At 40.0% G+C, this 18,440-nt stretch overlaps 1 protein-coding gene across 1 annotated transcript; it reads left to right on the forward strand.

The window, feature by feature from the left end:
- The first annotated feature begins 4,235 nt into the window (after positions 1-4,235).
- On the forward strand, positions 4,236-14,015 carry synpo2la (synaptopodin 2-like a). The gene is made up of 5 exons (XM_077582195.1): positions 4,236-4,431; positions 8,586-8,737; positions 8,862-9,565; positions 10,294-11,529; positions 11,623-14,015. Exons 1-5 carry the CDS (start codon positions 4,330-4,332, stop codon positions 12,897-12,899), a joined length of 3,471 nt encoding a protein of 1,156 aa, XP_077438321.1. The 5' UTR covers positions 4,236-4,329; the 3' UTR covers positions 12,900-14,015.
- Positions 14,016-18,440: the final 4,425 nt, after the last annotated feature.

The following is an 18,440-nucleotide window of genomic DNA, read 5'->3' on the forward strand; positions in this document are numbered from 1 at the left end:
CGTACTCTCATCCTCTTTGTTTGCCGCCTTTTGTTGGCGCCAAACAAACACCCAATCAGTGGTAAATAATGCCAAAAACATTTGTTTGTGTGTATATGAGATTGTGTATACAACGGTGTCTTGAATTCATCCATTTACTGTACCGCTTATGACATAATTTAACCATATGTCAAGAAATAAACCATTTCTTCACATATTTTTCACTTTAATTTAATGGAAACTGTGCTACTTCTCGTGTGTGAGACTTGGTGACTAAGAAGCATTTCCCAAGTAGCCAATCTCTATACGCTGCAGTAATATTAGCCAATTTTCACAAAGGATAAAGAATATATGCCGGTGAGTATTATAACAGTAACCGTCTACATGGGTCGTGCCATTGTTTGTGTTCAAATATCTGTTCTTTAAAAGGTTATAAAAGGGATACATGTTATTCGTTAGCATTGTTTGTTAACATTAAAATAAACATATTCAAAGCAAAGCTATATGCGATTGTTTTAAAAGCACACACTACATAAAATTCCGACTTAGCTGTACTTTGTACAAATCCATAAAATAAATGTGTGTGTGTGTGTGTGTGTGTGTGTGTGTGTGTGTGTGTGTGTGTGTGTGTGTGTGTGTGTGTGTGCGTGTGTGTGTGTGTGTGTGTGTGTGTGTGTGTGTGTGTGAGGAAATATGCTGCATGAGAACTAGCTGACAAAAGACTGTGTGGGACTTTGTCGCCACACTGTGGTCAATTTGAGACATTGTGTTCATTCAAGACTAAACTGATCAGACTGACTCATGATGAAATAGAAATCATTCATGGTTATAATACAGCAACACTGGGGACAAGCAATGTATGTAAATTATAATCTGAATCTAATCTAAATGATTTTATAGTGAATGGTTACTCCTTATATGTTTAGGATATAGGTAAGCACCCAACAATTAAGTACATGCATGTATTTTTCTGTTTCCATGAGTGTTTGCAGATTCAGTTCACAACGTTACCAAAGCTGTTGTGATAAAGTGTCCAGAATCAGTTTCTTTCTCAATACAAACATTCTGAATTTCCCCCCACTGTGCCAAGTATTAAAATTGCTATTGTAAATAGCTGACTTTTTAATTTTATTTTTTTTTTTTAATTTGTCCAACTTGGGAGGAAAAGGCATATTGGTTCAGTGTGGCCACACAGAGGCGCTGTTGTACTTTTCAATGATGGTTAATTGTGGTTGAATAATATTGTTTTTTTTCCCCACCGATATCTGTGGCAGGGCTCGGGTGTTGAGGATGCCTTAAAAAAAAATCATCTTAACTACAGTACCACCTTTAAACACAGGAGGGTGCACAACTGATGTTGAAACTGGTTGACACGGTATACCTCCCTCTCCATTCTGGAGTAACTGAAGACCTGACAAAAACCCGAGTGCGTTTTATCTGTGTAAAATAGACCATGCTTTAACTCGTTCGATCTGACACCAAGGTGGGGGAAACGGGGTGACATTTCCTGCGAGTGTCTGACCCGGAGGGCCGATCTTAGCTGCTATCCTGAGATGCGGAGACAGCTGCAGAGCAGAGCTGCCAAAGGGAGCAGCTATCATTGGTCACCTCCAGCACAGCGTTCATATTAGCCACACTGATGGGGAATCCAGCTCTATACTATATAAAACATTTTAAAGGCCAGTCCATGCCCCAAAGGAAAATACAGCATAATTTAGCCATGTTTACATGCGCCTACTCTCTGTTGCCCGGGATACTGTATATGCAATGGATAATGTATGTAGTAGTATGTGAGTAGGAAACGTCAAAACTGTCACACACAAAAAATATCTCCACATGATAGGCTTTTCTGTTCGATGCAAAAAAAAAGAAGAAGGTGTTTTCTTTGTGGTTTGCATTATAAAGAAAAAAGGGAGATAACATGCTGTTATCGAAAAAAATTATGTTTACATGTATTTCCAAATTATGTTTTTATTTTTATGTAAAAAACATGTACCGCCATAATTTCATGATCAACTCAAAAATGTTTTGAATACAAAATTGTATTTCCACATTTTATTTTTTAGATTATGTATCTCATTGGTGTTGATTGATATGTGAAAAGGATGTATCTTCAGATGATGTTTTTTTTGGTAATTTTTATATGAGAAATTAAAAGTTTTCTATGATTTAGATTGAAAGGAAAAACAACTACAAATTTGGAGATACATTTCTTTGTGGTTTCTTTGTGATTTGAATAGAACGGGGGGAAATCTCACAAAATTACCATGAATAGGCATGTGGACACTGTACATTTGAGTATACTTTAAAACCAGTGATACCCATTTGTATTTCATTCAGTAGTTATATTGGAGACACATTTGAGTAAAGCTAGGCTGGTTACTCGATCCTCCATTTATCCCAAAAGCTCAATGATGACAACTTTGAATGTCTTCTTTTCCAGAGGAGCTGAACGGATGCCACAGCAGCCTCACAACAATCAACGAAATAACCCATCACGTATTGTAAACATGAGAGCTGTTAGAAGTTACAGTACAGATTGACTTGAAATATTTAAGCTAGTGGTGGGTAACGTCTGGCCCGCAGACTGCAGATCCACAGATGTGTTTCAGTTTAAATGCGTTTTCAGCACCTGAATGTAGTCTACATTTCAGGTGATTCTGTCCAAGTCTTCAAAATGAACATGTGCACAATGAAATTCATGCTTGTATCATCTTCAGGATGCTAAATTAAACTAAATACAGCAAGAATTTTGAGTCTACAACGTTTGGTTTGGGTTTGTGAGCGAATATTACCCTTTTATGGCTTTAAAGATAATTGCTGAAAATGTGCAAAGACTGAGGACTATATACAGTATATATATATATATTATTATTATTATTATTATTATTTTGACTGAGGACTATATATTAGAGACTGCTACTACTATATAGTACTCCATTGTGGAAATAGTTGCTAACTTGCAGTGGTGGGCACTTCCGTCAATCGTCAATTCCCGTCGATGACGATGCCTATCTTTTGCAAAGTGCTTTCGAATTTTTGGTGAACGCTTTGTGATGTGAAGCTTTACAAAAAAACATGGAATGAGAAGGACCATCTTTACTCACCCAGATCGACGGACGTAAACCTGCTCCAGTCGGTGCTCCGTCCGTGTATTTTTTCAAGATTTCGCATCATTACTCGCCAAAAGTGGGCATCGTCATTGATGACTGACGAAAGTGCTCACCTCTGCTAACTTGTGAGAACAACTCTGCCACTCTCTGCCCACTTAATTACCCCACAATGCCCCAATACATTCTCATAAATCTGCATACATTTCATTATTTAATTATAATTTATTTATTTATAGTTTGCCCAGTTATTTTATATTTAATATATTTTCATTTATTTTAGAGCAGTCAAAATTAATTGACCAGTAATAACTAATAACTATTTTGATAATCAAGTAATAATTTGGAGCAATTTTTAATTTAAAATTGTCCATATCCTCTGATTTTAGAATATAAACAGTAATTGTTCACTGATTTCTGTAGTCCTTCATGAAAGAAACATCTGTTTTTACTTTGAAAAATAATGACTGAACTGGTGGTAACATATTACGACGTCAATCTCCCCCCCCCCCCACCTCTCTTTTTTTTTAAATCGCTATACAAAGACAAAGTACGAAATAATCAACAATCACTGGTTAATAAATAGCAATCAAGTAAAAACAATTTTTAACGCAAAATTAAAATTAATCCGATTAGTTGATTAATAGATTAAATAATCAATAGATTAATCGATTCTAAGAATATTAGATAGTGACAGCACAAATTTATTTATTTGTTTGTTCATTTTTTAAAATGCTATTTGGAGTTTTCTGAGCACTCGCTTTTTTCCTCTTTGGTCTGCAAGAGGAGCTGGCGGAGCAGCAGAGGTAGCGGAGTGCTATTTTTGGAGGGGCTATCAGCAGCTCAGTGGCATTCTGTTGGTCTGAGCGACAGGACAAGTGTTGCGCTCGAGCCGTCCCTCGTTCATTTGGGGAAAGGCATTCCTCGGTGTAAGCGGACCTTCCTCCCATCATACCCTTAGCCAGGGTGGTGGGGGCGGGGAGCACACCAGTGTGTGTGTGTGTGCGTTTACGTTCAGGTATGAGCATGGTCCTCGGGGCTGGACTTAGAAAAACGTCAGAGCGCAGACAGCGTGGCAGGCAAAGCGTAGGTTGGAGTGTTTGAGGGGGGCCCTTACTGCTTACCATGGGACCAAGGCATTGAGGGCCCCCACCCAGGCAAGAAAAAACAGAGAACAGGGACAAATCAGGAAAAAGAAAAACAAAAGCCAGAAAATAAAGATCAAAAGGAGAGCATCAGAATGGTTGCTGAGGAAGTTTTGATTACATTGTCCGGTGGAGCGCCGTGGGGCTTCCGTCTGCAAGGTGGTGTGGAACACCAGAAACCACTACAGGTGGCCAAGGTAAGATGGGGCACTCAGTTGGACAATTGGCATTTTTAAAGACTGATATTTTAGGTTTTGCGAGTGAAAATTGGAATTGTGTAGGTTTAGGGGGCATAAGATCTTATCTTCCACCCCAGACTTAAAGCAAAATGAGCTATGCGCCCATGCTAAACACTTACCCAACATTAAACTTCAATTTCAAGTGGAAAGATTGGACAAATTGTCAACTTAGCCATGTCTATGGAAATACACAAAAAGTAGGGAAAATATGACCTTAATAGATGATATGTACCGATGACTTTGTCCACATTTAATCGGTAAGGTCGTGGCTATATGATTCAGGTCAACCTCGTACCAACTGTTAATGTGTTTTTATTGTATAGAGTGGACATGCCATTGGCACTATAATCACTCGCTCAAGTTCAGGCTGTCACGTTATTTGATATTTATATGGAAACACATGCACCACAGCAGTAAAATCCGGATTAAGATGCCGCGTGGTGTAATGATTGCAGGTCGACGGAAGACTTGTGATCTTGTGTTTCTAAATTTGACATTTTTGGATGTTTTGTTTTTTAGATTCAAATATACCTTTATCTACATTGTATACAAAAGGCACAAAAATAAAACGTTAACATCTACTACTTGTTTTTGTTTACAAGGACTCAATCCTTGACATCATCTGTCACATGAGCTGTACGCCATCTATTAAGGCTTTTATGCCCACAAATTATTTAAGGGGAACATGCTTTTTATTAAGTATTGACCAAGCAGGTTTCTATTTTGGGTCGAGAAGCGGTGGGTAATAGGGTTAGACAGGGTGTGCGTTTCAGCTTAGTGCTTAAAAAAAAAACACAAAAAAACATGCACACTCAATTAAAAATTAAAAATTAAAAATTAAAAATTAAAAATTAAAAATTAAAAATTAAAAATTAAAAATTAAAAATTAAAAATTTAAAATTTAAAATTTAAAATCAATAATCAATAATTAATAATTAATCATTTCGGCTTCGGTCTATGGATTAATATGTGACAGAGATTTTGGGTGAAAGCCAGCTGTACTCAGTGCCGGTCCCAAGCACGGATAAATAGGGAAGGTTGGTATCCACCCACACAACCTATGCCAAAACTTACAAGGAAATGACCCCTGAAATTGTATATTTATTGTATAATACAAATCTGCTACCCTAACTCAGGAAAAGCTATAAGGATGAGCAAAAAAAGTTGGTATTTAAATAGTGGTCTTCATCATGTTTATATTTTGATATTGTGACACAAAGATAACATAACAATTTACCAACAGTATAGAATCATTGTAAATAGTTGCACAATGGTTGTGCCTAAAATTTGAGAACACGCAAGTAAATTTTTCATCTACTCGCTCGCATATGTGACCAGTAAAATTGCCAAAGTGCACCAGAAGTGATTTGCCATATTCATCAACACAACCATGTGGTCTTCAGCTGCAGCCATTGGCTTGTGCGCGGCCGATGCAAGACCAATTCAGCCTGGAATGGACCAGCCGTGCGGGTCTTTTCCAAAACTTCCTTATGGCTAACATGCCACTGGTAATGTTACATCCAACACATACTTAACCTGTGTGTGCTAACTAAGGCTAGCTTCCAGACATGACTGCCCCTACATCAGAAATTAAATCAGACATGAGCCACAACTTTCAGACTCTGTTGCTAACACAAGTTAGCCATGACACTGCCACTGTGCTTCTGTTTACATTAAATGTCCCGGATTACCACTACTGCGCATGTGCGTCACAGACAGTCAGATGGCCAGCAAGAGACGGAAGACGAAAAAGAAAAACTGCAAAAACAATAATGATGACGTTGATTATTTTAAAAAACGTTGGTGGAGTTGGTCGTTGACATAGCACTGCAGGGTATCATCAGCAGGTTGCAACAGAATACAGAGAGACTGTCGGGGTCACAGAAAGGCATAGAAGGAAACCATGGGTTGAGATAGAACAGAAAATGTGGGTACTGGTTGATTCACAGGTCAAACACCATGCCATTCGGCTCCTTGTTAGTGAACAGCAAAACACTGAGCAGTTAATCATGTGCATTCAAAAGTTTAGAGGTCAAATTAAGTTCACCTACAGAGGTTTAGGTCATCCCTAATTAAATGATGCACTTTTGCAACCTAAGTCTTTATATCTAGATGACTTAGTTGTGTTTATACCGAGTGACGGGGACATCAAATCACCTTTACGGCAAAAGACAGCTGTTGCTGTTCCTAAATCGGTGCGCTTCTTCACCCCTGAGAGCAGGGAAGGCATGGTCACGTCAGACGTCATATACGCCAACAGGTGTAGGAGCTCTGACAGTTTAGAGTTTTGGGAGTGCTGGGTTTGCGCACGTGGACTGGTGCCTGTGCGCGTTTGTGTGTTTATTTATGAGTGAGTATGTATTTCTGTACCAGTGGTGTTCTCCTGTGTATGTGTGGGTGTTTGTCGGCTTGTAAGGGAACTGTTACGCTTTTTGACCGCAAGGTGACTGAATGAATCATTGATATTCTGCACCACAAGCAGGCCACTTTGAAAAAGGCTTTGCTAAATGAGGATGAGGATTGCTTTACGTGTCAACTAGAATAGCCTAGGAGAAAAGTAATTAAGTTGACTCAGGCGATTCTTTTTTTAAGTCAAGTCAGGACAGTAGCTAATACTGTGCAAGCGACACTGCACTGACTTGCTTTGAATTCATTATCAGTGGTGGGAGGACTCCAATCAGATGACTTCACGTGACTTGACTCAAGCCAGACTTAAGTCAGCAATATTAGGACTTGACTTGACTTAGACTACATTGACTCAACAAGTTATATGAGTAATGCGCAGGAAAATGGCAACCACCCCATATGCTAGATGCAGATTTACATCATAGAGATAGCTCTAAAGATTACTACGTTTGGATTCAAGGATTATTTTGTTTTTGAGAAAATATGAAAAAAAGAATGACAATGTGCAAGGTTTGCTAACCAAACATAAGACACACAACAACTTTTAACGTTTAAATTAAACTGGAAATATAAACCCCAAAAACACACGTAAACTACGTTAACATCACAGCTTAGTTCATCAACAGCTGGTCAAACATAAACTAAGCTTCGTGTTGGTTATTTGTTTAATCAAAAACATTAAAATAAAGTAATAAACAGAGTGGTTTTGTAACCCAAAAAAATATGATCGTGGATGTGATAATACTGCTAACACAAGGACCAATACTGAATGTGAATGTATTTTGTGGCTAAACAAGAGTGTATGACTTGACCTATGACTTGCTTAATCCAAGTAATGACTTGACTCCACTTGCCTGAAATTTAGTTGGGACTTGACCTCACTTGTTTTGCCTAAAGAAACTTGCTTGAAACTTGAAGGTTAAAGACTGAGACTTCTGTTCATTATGGGGCTCACTGACATGATTGGTATTGGACCTGAGGCACTTTTGGATAGGCACACTGCCACGGTCCTGACAGATCTCGAGCAGAAATAGCAAGGCTTCAAATGTTAAGTGTGCATGAGTGTCCCACTTGAGCGGCAACATGTGGCATATGTTCACAGCAAGACAAAGCTGTCAGAGGAATAAGCCCTACCTCAGACATGAGACACAAACATCGCCATGCTTTACATTTGAAATCTGCCGAGTAGCTAGATAAGCCGAACCACTGACTTGTGAAGCCAGTAAAACATTAATTTGCTTGCTTTAACGGCACCTCTCAGTGGGTTGGTTTTATGAGGCTGCACGTAACGCTAAAGGTGTCCACCATTCCCCTACAACGTTGTAGTATTTCTGATAAAACCTGCTATATTATATCATTTTTAGAGCACATCTACTTTCCTGCTGCTGATATGCGAAAATGTACGGTTTCTGACTATCGTTTTTTTATGGATTTTTGCAGCTTTTTACATTACTGTATAGTACAGTGTTCTGGCAAAGCCATGCCATTAATAGCAACATTGAGGCACCCCTAAAAAAGCTTCTAATTGTCTATAGATGCCACAAGATCCAGCAAAGCACTACATGAAGCTCTCTGACTCACAGTTCCTTGGCCTGAAGATGGCAAAAACGGCGGTTCACTGTACTTGCATTCTAGACCTTGGGCACAAGTGACCTGATTTTGATTGTTATGAATGACAGCATTCCTTTCTATTTGTGCTGATGTAGGTGCGCAAACGTAGCAAGGCATGCAGAGCCGGATTGAAAGAGATGGACGAGCTGGTGTCCATCAATGATCATCCATGTGATATGCTATCCCATGCCCAGGCTATGCTCCTCATAGATGCCTCTCCAGGGATATTACACATCCGTGTTAAAAGGTAAGAACAAAAGGATTATGTTGGTTCACCTTAAACAGTGGGGGGAAGTATGTCACATAGTGTAGTCTCTTTGAACTGCAAATCTTGCATGTTATTGTCTTTTCACCAATCTTCCTAATTCCAGAGCACCTGCTGGGTTTCAGTCTGTGGTGCTTGTGACCCGCGCCCCGTCCCCTCGCATCGACAAGGAGTACCGTGCATCCCTCCAGACCCTGTCACCCACTGACCTCCACCAAGCGCCCATCCGTGAGGTCCACCGTAGCCGATCTTCCCTAACCAGTGGCCTGACTTCGCCGCCTGGTAGTGAGGCCTACTATGGCGAGACTGATAGCGATGCAGATGTGGCAGGTTACGAGAGGCAGCGGCGTCAGAAACGACGCAGCCCCAATTCTAACACGGGTAAACCGATGGGACGGACCTCCCCTGAGGGAGGGGAGACTTCAGAGATGAGTGGCTATGACAGCGCCCCAGATGCACATGCTTATCCAAATTTGACAGAAGGACATGGGGGTGGAGGAAACGGGGGGATGCCTGGGGTGGCACGAAGGGAAGTGATTTACCAGCCGCCTGCTCCAGGAATGTGGTCCTCCCAGACATCAACTGAGACATCTTCCATCATCTCGTCTGCAGACGACCAGGGGGCACGGGATGGAGAGCAGGAGGAGGACTTCCTGGAGCTTGCTAACGTGCCATTGGTATCCCCTGAGAGGGCAAAGGAGGCAATGATGCTGAGCTCTCGTAGCCAGCTAGTGCCCATGGTGGGCCCTGTGAATAACCCCGTTGATGAGGAACTTACAACAACATACATGGAAAAGGCCAAGCAAGCTAGTAAGTACAGCAGTTTATGGACATTCTCATTGGTATGCCACGGAACAGAATATATTTGGTAGTGTTTCCAGTTTTTAACTATCAGTTTCTATGACAAAATTCAGTAATCAGTCTTAGGCCTGGTACACCCACAAGGAGTTTTTTCAAATCCTAAAAGATTGTTTATCTGTTACAGACCGCACACATAAAGATGAAAAAAAAAATAAAAAAAATCTGACTTTTACCAGTTTTGAACACCATACACAAAAAATCTGCTCCACCACATTCATGGAGAAGCCAGTCTTCCAAGGCAGATTGTTTTTATTTGTGTAAAATGCATATTGAGGGCATCCCCCCAGTCACCTACACAGCAACTTTGCAACTTTCCACCAGCTTGCACATACATGAACTTACTCATTGATTTACCCTTCACTCCAGCTAATGTGAGAAGCTTAAGGCTTGCCTGGAATTTTTCCAGAAGTGCTACTGAAGCAGATGAGGTGATTGATGGCTGTTAAGCCCTGTCATTCAGGACTGGTTTATATGATGACCTAAAAAATAATTCAGAGATACCTGACCATACTGCTGTATACTGTATATAATACAGACACATATTTTTGTTATCATATTTGAGAGTACAGTAGATGTGCTCACTTTATAATTTGACAGGATACATTAATTGATTGTGTGTTAATTATATTCAATCAAAAAGAATATTGACTAATAGCTTTGTATTTTACATTTTACAGAGCTTAATCGAGGAGATACGCCACAGGACAAGCAGGTAAAGGAAGCCAGAAGCAAGTGTAGAACAATTGCATCCCTACTGACGGATGCTCCCAACCCTCACTCCAAAGGGGTGCTGATGTTCAAGAAAAGGCGGCAACGCTCCAAAAAGTATACACTCACAAGTTTTGGGAGTGTGGATGAGGATCAGTGCCTGGACTCGCAAGAAGAAGATGGGCTGTTACCTGGCAGCGAGTCCGAATTTGAGGAAGAGGGATTTTCGGCCGCACCTGACCCAACTTGGGATAGTGACTACTTGGAAATGCTTGAGAAAAGGGCAACTGCGGGTGTCGAGGGCCGTGGGGACAGGGAAGAAGATGCTCCAAGTCCGGGCTTAAATGCCACCACAGGGAAGGGTGCCCAGTTGTTTGAACAGCAGAGGAAAAGAGCTGCTGAGCATGCCAAAAAGGTGGAGGCAACACAATCTCAGGCGGCCCAACAGGCAATAAATGAGCAAGCCCAGATGTTTTACAATGACAGCCCAGGTAATACAGCCATACAGCAAGATGTATACCAAGCCCAAGCAACATTTAGCATGTCGAATGGAGATCCATCCCAGGTCACAGGTGGAACAGCTAGAATGGGTACACAAGGGGGACCCAGGCCAGCCATCGCCTCTGTGGATATGATCATTGGCAATACACCATCAGTAGAGACATCCATACAAGAGCCAGCTGCCAGTAATGTTCTCAACAGAACTGCACGTCCTTTCACACCTGGCTTCATTACTATCCGGGCTGCAACTGCTCCCGTAGCATTCAACCCATCTGCCACAAAGACAAACCAGCGACCTAGCTCAGCAGCTGCTGTGCCGCCACCATTTTCCGCTGTCCCAGAGCAGGCTATTAATGCTACATCAGTTATGTTACAGCTGTTCCCCGGTCCTCCAGTCTCTTCTAAACCTTCTGCTCCTGTAACTCGCACAGCGGAGGCTTCTGTCATTCTAAACCCTTTGACCAGTTCCTCTTTTGTTGAGACAGCACACGCAGCTCAACAGATGACTGCTGCTTATCCAGTCCAATATGTAAATGTGCCTCCAATGCCCCCAGCTCCACCACAGCCTACATTTTCCGCTCCATCCAAACCCATGGTTTTGGCTTCACCACAGCATATGGTACCAGGTCCACGACAGCCTGTGGTGTCAACGACACCACAATTCATGGTTTCAGCTCCTACTCCTTCTATATCTCAAACTCCTGGTCCAATTCATCGAGTTGCATTGGGCCCTCCAGTTGTGCCAGTCACAATTCAACCATGCCCAACTCAAATTCCCATGACACTTGTAGCACCAGTGTCCACGGTCTCCGATCCAGAAGCGGCAGATCCAACCCCTCTTTCTGGTTCAGGAGGTCGTACAGGAATCTTACTTGAGGCTCGACGCCGTGGCGGAAAACCCAAACCTATGTTCATTGTACCAGAAGTGAAGAAGAATTCACCGAACCCTGAACTGTTGTCCATGGTGCAGAATTTTGATGAGAGGGCCGCGCATCACAAGCATGGCCAACCATTCTCTGAAGATTTTTATGATGGTGGACAGGAAGGAAGCGGCATGGTGAAAATGCCTCCTCCTGTGGCACCCAAGCCCCGGGTTCTGCAGGAGGCCCCACAGATCATTCAAGCAGGTGGCAAGGGGGCTCAGCTCTTTGCTCGCAGACAGAACCGCATGGGTATGTATGTAGTGGATGCCCCTCCACAGACCCATTACCAACAGGAAGTGTCCTTGCATGACACTGCACAACACCTGGACTCCTCATCCAACCCCTCTCTTCCCTCTCAATGGAAATACTCATCCAATGTGCGTGCCCCTCCACCTATAGGGTATAACCCACTCCTCACCCCCTCTATCCCCACAGGGCCTCAGAGGAACATGGCCAAGTCGGGTAGTAAGAGTAGAGGTGGCTCCCAGCGAGAGGGCATCCAAGCTCTGGATTTCATAAGAAGGCAACCCTACCAGCTCAACTCTGCTATGTTTAACTACAGTGGTAGTGCTGCAAATCTCTCAGTCAGCCCTTCTCACCAGGACCACAGGCAGGGACACTATACAGCATTGGTGGGCAGCTCATTAACTTCACCGAAGCAGATACCCGTAAAAACAGCTCGTGCCTATGAGATCAAGAGATTCTCAACACCAACACCTATGTCTGTTCCCACTCTAGTTCCTAAAGTCCTCGCACCACGTTCAGCCACCAGCCTTGGTGAGCGTATAGATCATTCTGACATGATTTCTCCACCTCCTGGTCCGACTGCTCCAACCCCCGACACCAACTTGGCACGAGCCCCATTCAGAGAGTCCGCTTCATTTTCCTCCCAAATAGGTGGATTGCCCAGCCTTCCAAAATTATCTGTCATGCCTCCTCCAAACTCTGCGCCTGGTGTGGCAAAACCTTACAGTCCGGTGACTTATAACAGCGGCCTCCAGGTAGCCAAGCAGTTCAAGAGTGCTCCTGAGCTCAGTGTGCTTTCTTCGCTGACCCCTCTCAAGTCTAACCCAGTCCAGGCACCCAAACCGCGTTTTGTTGCCACTAAGGGGGGTGTTCAGCCTTGTGTGTGGAGACCTGGGGCATTTTAAATAAGTGAAAATTAACCGTTACCACACAATGTCCAGGTGTGCTGCTAGTGTTGGTTTTTTTGTTTTGCCAAAGAATTAGGCAAACATTACATGGTATATTTTCATAGATTTGCGGTTACTTGGTTTTGGAAAGAGATGTCTTCTCCCTTCACATAAACAAGCAACCCTAAAAACTAAAAGTTATTAAGCTCTTTGGTTCAAGTTTCTAGAAATAAACATGTTTATCATTTTTAATGTTGCTGCTTACTCACATGCATACTTAGATTAGTTTTTTGTACTAACACACTGTACACTAAAGCGAACCATAGGGTTACGGCAAACACATTTATTCTAATTTGAAATGCATAAAAGATGTTAAATATAAATGAATATTTATAAAACTACCATGGAATTATTAAATACTATGGATTACGGTTGTGGCATTCTGGTATTAATTATTTTCAGTCGCAGTAAACAATGTGCACTTACAGTACTTCACATTACAGCATATTAGTAATGTACAGCTTCTGTAACTGATGCAAATTATTTTATTAAATAAATAACACAGATGAACAAGTGTGTATTTTGTTGATTTTATATGAAGTTGTGCAAGGGAAGGTTGACTTACTGTGAGTATTAATAAAAGGGTTTTATGATAAGAGAGAGGCTGTGGAGAGGTGGAATTGATCATTCGGATAATAACAGGACAGACAACTGAATGTGGTCAGTGATCAAAAATACACAAAGATTTGATCATATTTTTGTTTGTAGGCAAGATTCAAAGTTAAATTGTTTAAGTCGTGAATACCCACAGCCTGAAGATGTTACTAGAATATGATTAGGAGGGATCAGGACTAGAGATTAGATGGTAAAGATGGCAAAAGTTGATCCACTGAGATGTGTGCTTTAGTTTTAACAATAATGCTTGCAATGAAAAAAAATGAGTTAAGATTAAAGGTTCTTCTTCGGTAATTTTCTACTGTATGTATGATGTCAATGCTGCAAAATGTTTTTGTGGATATTACTGTGTAAAGTATGATAATTACAAATGTGTCTGGCTATTGACATGTGTGCAGATGTTTATATTTACAATAAAATGAAACATTTTTAGATAAATAAAATTAGATCTGAAATGCACCACTTGTCTGATGTGTCTGGTTTTATACTGCCCCCAGTTGTTCATTAATGCAACAATACTACTCTACTGTATTTTAATCAAATATAAGGTACGTTGTACAACACTCATACAGTATCTCACGAAAGTGAGTACACCCCTCACATTTCTGTAGATATTTATTAGATTTTTTCATTGGACAACACTAAAGAAATTACACTTTGACAAAAAGATAAGTAGTCAGTGTACAGTATCGTTCCCTTAAAATAACTCAAAATACTGTATTAATAGCCAAACACCTGTCAACAAAAGTGAATACCCCCCAAAATGATTTTTTTATAAATAGAGCACAGGTAGTGGGTTTTTTTCTCCTCAGTGTCATGTGACTCGTTAGTGTTACAAGGCCTTACTGTAGTGTGAATAAGGTGCAGGTGTCTTAAATTTGATATTACAGCTCTCACACTCTCAGGCCCCGTCCAGACGGAAGCAAAGCCGGCTTCATTATTCAAACAAATCTCGTACACACAGAAGCAGTTCAAGACTTGCGCGTGTCTAAGAGAAGACACTGAGAACGTTTAACGGCTGTAATGTATATGCCAAGTCTAGAGTGGCGCTATAGCGCAGCTACAGGGAGTTAACAGAAAGCGTAGAAGAAGCAATAAGCAAATAAAACGAACACTTTCCCCCCCCTAACTTTATTGCAATCTACAGAACAAACATGGCTTTGCATGCAACACAACATGGAAAAAGACGAACACAGGAGAAGTGACAATGAAGGGTGATTCAAATACAACACCACTTGTTGAACGTGGGAATAATAAAGCTAAATATTTTTCTGCAAAAGCATAAGCAAGCTAAAGAGGCTTTCATTTAAAAAAAAATATATACATATATATTCAAATGAAGCAGTAAAACATACAAACTTGGCAACAATCAAATTTTCTTACAAATCAACAATAACTTCCCAACTTCACAGTAGGTCACAGAAAAACAACAACAAAAACAAAAAACAAAAAAACAATTTCTATCATGTTCACACACAATTGCAAATAACATACATAACAAAAATAAAATAAAATAATTAAAGTAATAATTAAAATACATTACATAAATGAAATCAGGACATATTCAATTTAACACAAGAGGTAATTTCTTCAGCATATTATATATTATTTGTACTTTAGGTCTTTTAACCAATCTTAGAGACTTAATATATATGCCAAATTCGTTTACAAAATTTTGAAAAACGGGGTTACATTTTTGAAACGTTTTCTTGTGAATGAAAGATTTTTCCGTACTTAAAATGGGATTTGCAGACATTTCTCTGGATAAAGATGGTGGGAATGAAGTAAACATGGTAATAAGACGTACATCCTCCCACAATAGTTTATTATTGGACATGAAAAGAACACATGGTCAGTGGTTTCAATACCTCTGTTACAGAACGAACAGACATTGTCTTCTATATATATTAAATCGTAATCTCAATAATTTTTTAAATGGGTAAATATTATTCATAATTTTGACATGTGTTTCCTTCATATTTGGGGCTATTGGTAGATTCAAATACATAGTTCTCAGCTTGTTTACTGTATTAACATCAAATTTATTATGAATTCCGTTTTTGTTCTGTTTTTCAGGAAACATAATTTTCGTGAGGCATTGTCTTATAAAACTGTTATTGCATTTTCTATCCAATATCGACAACGCCTGGATCAGAGGTGGGGGCAGTTAGGGGTTTATTTCTTGATATTTCAATATTTCTCTAGTCAGAGAGACAAATTGCTGTGGGAGCGCATTTAATAATGTAACAAAGTCACATTTTGATGGATTAAAATCATATGTGCACCTAAACTGATCATAAATTAGTAAAACACCATTATCATCCATCAGGTGTGACAGTGACCATATGTTCCTCTCAAACCAATCTTCAAAGAACAATGACTTATTTCTGTGCAATATGTAACCATTATTCCAAAGAGCAGTTAAATGTGGTGAATAGTTGTGTACATATAACATTTTCCAGTATAGCAGAATTTATTTGTTGAACTCAGATAATTTAATTGGTAGTTTTTCAATGATATAGTCACAAACAAGACAAAACTTGATGCCTCCTATAGCTTTTTAAATATATAGTTCAGGACACAATAACAGAATGAATTAGTATCAGTCATCCATGTCTGATTCCATTTTATTTTTTAAAGTACCATTGAGGCAATCAAAATCTATTGCCTTCAGGCCACCCTCACCTATTTCTTTAACAATATGACTTCGTTTTTCATGTAATGTGGTTTATTCCTCCAAATAAAGTTAAAATTGATTTGGTTTATAGCCTTGATAGATTTATTAGGAATTGCTAGGGAGTACGCTGGGTAAATGCATCTGGATAAACTTTCTACTTTAATTAAATAAATTTGGTTGATAATACATATGTCCTGTTGAAGCCATGAATTAAGTTGGGACTTGCATTGTTTAACTTGTTCTCTATATTCCGAGTTTGACTCTGTTTATTGTCCTTTGTTAGATAAACGCCAAGATATTTTACAACTGATTTTATTGGAATGTTACAAATATCTTTTAATTGTGTATCATGTATAACTAAAAGTTCACACTTTTTCAGGTTCAATGATAGTCATGATGCTGGAGAAAATGTTTTTATTTTCTCTATGGCCATTGGGACCTGATGACTATCTTTCAGGAAGAGGGTTGTGTCATCAGCTAATTGGCTGATTATTATTTCAGCCTCCAATACATATAGTTTTTTAATATCCTGGAAATTTTTGACATAAATGGTTAGCATCTCTGTGACTAGTATAAACAAATAAGGTGATATCGGGCATCCCTGCGGGATACCTACATTTATCTTGAAGCTTAGAGTTGTACCGTGAAGTAAGAAAACACAGCTACAGATGTTCTGATATAGACCTTCTATCATTTTCCTAAACTTAATTCCAAAGCCAAATGATTTAAGCTCAGATAAAATTAATAGATGCTCCACTGAATAAAAGGCTTTGTAAAAGTCTAAGAATAGAAGTAATGCGTCATCCTCAATGAGATCACTATATTCAATAATGTCCATTAGCAGTCGTATGTTATTATGAATCGATCTGCGTTTTAGGAATCCAGATTGAGTTTGGTCGATAATATTGGATAACCCTAAACAAAGACGAGAAGCAAAGATGTAAATGAATAATTTATAGTCTGTGTTTCTTAGGATGATAGGTCTTCTGTTTTCAATGTATCTTGGATCTTTATTAGGCTTTGGAATTAAAATAATAACCCCATGCGCCATTGTGGGAGGAAGAATACAAGTAGTAAATATTTATGAAAAAAATAGGTGCAATAATTCTAATATTTCTTGCCAAAAGTGTTTATAGAAGGCCCCTGTGAGCCCATCAGAACCAGGCGCACGATTGAGTGATAGGCAATCAACGGCTTTATCAAGTTCTGCCATTGTAATTTGATCGCCACAAATTTTCTCATAATCATCATTTATAATAGGAACATGTGCAGCTATATCTTTCAGAAATAGGTCACAATATTCCTTGGAAAACTTTGAAGTGTATAATTTGCTGTAAATTTTGAAAAACTCAGAGGAAATTTGCTTTTCATCTGTGACTTCAATAGCATCAATAATTAGAGACTTTACAAGTCTCTAATTATTGATGCTATTGACGTGTGACACATGCGGCTGCATGATAGCCGCTGCTGCCTGTCACGCGCTGAGGACAAAGCGTGTACATCCAATCCGTCTCTGACCACTTTTCCATCTCCGTGGGGGACGCATAGCACACGGTGTTTGTGCAGCAGCTCAAAAAGAAGCCAAAAGCCAACGAGGAAACGCTCATAGAAGTGCTCGACGCACGCCCCGGGGATGTATTCACCAATATCAACAGTCTCCTGCATGCGCGCTCCTCACCTCACCCATGACAACATGTAGAAAGACTATCTTCAGCTGTCAAAAGGATCAAAACACGCAACAGTGCCACAATGTTGACTGATAGACTGAACTCTTTGTCCCTGTTTTCTTTCAAAAAAGAATTGACCGATTCTCTGGACTATCAGGACATTATTGCTGTGTTCAACACAAAACCCTGCCGTCTCCTGCTGTAAATGTCCAAATCCAAATCCAATAAGATAAGATAAGATCCACTGATTGTCACACCCATCTAAGTGGGGCGAAATTTGTTCTCCGCATTTGACCCATCCCCTGAGGGAGCGGTGAGCAGCAACAGCGCCGCGCTCGGGAATCATGTGGTGATCTAACCTCCCAATTCCAACCCTTAATGCTGAGTGTCAAGCAGAGTGACAATCGGTCCCATTTTTATAGTCTTTGGTATGACCCAGCCGGCAATTGAACCCATGACCTCCCAGTCTCAGGGCGGACACTCTAACCACTCGCCCACTGAGCTGAACAAAAAAAATATATATATTGAATTTTTTTCTAG

This window comes from Vanacampus margaritifer, chromosome 12 (assembly GCF_051991255.1).
Source record: "Vanacampus margaritifer isolate UIUO_Vmar chromosome 12, RoL_Vmar_1.0, whole genome shotgun sequence".
Lineage (NCBI taxonomy): Eukaryota > Metazoa > Chordata > Actinopteri > Syngnathiformes > Syngnathidae > Vanacampus > Vanacampus margaritifer.

Bases quoted from the DNA above. Each gene is read 5' to 3' on its own strand.
- synpo2la (XM_077582195.1), top strand. From the start codon at position 4,330: ATGGTTGCTGAGGAAGTTTTGATTACATTGTCCGGTGGAGCGCCGTGG. The intron at 8,738-8,861 runs GTAAGAACAAAA...TCCTAATTCCAG, and splicing joins TTACACATCCGTGTTAAAAG to AGCACCTGCTGGGTTTCAGT. The intron at 9,566-10,293 runs GTAAGTACAGCA...TACATTTTACAG, and splicing joins GGAAAAGGCCAAGCAAGCTA to AGCTTAATCGAGGAGATACG.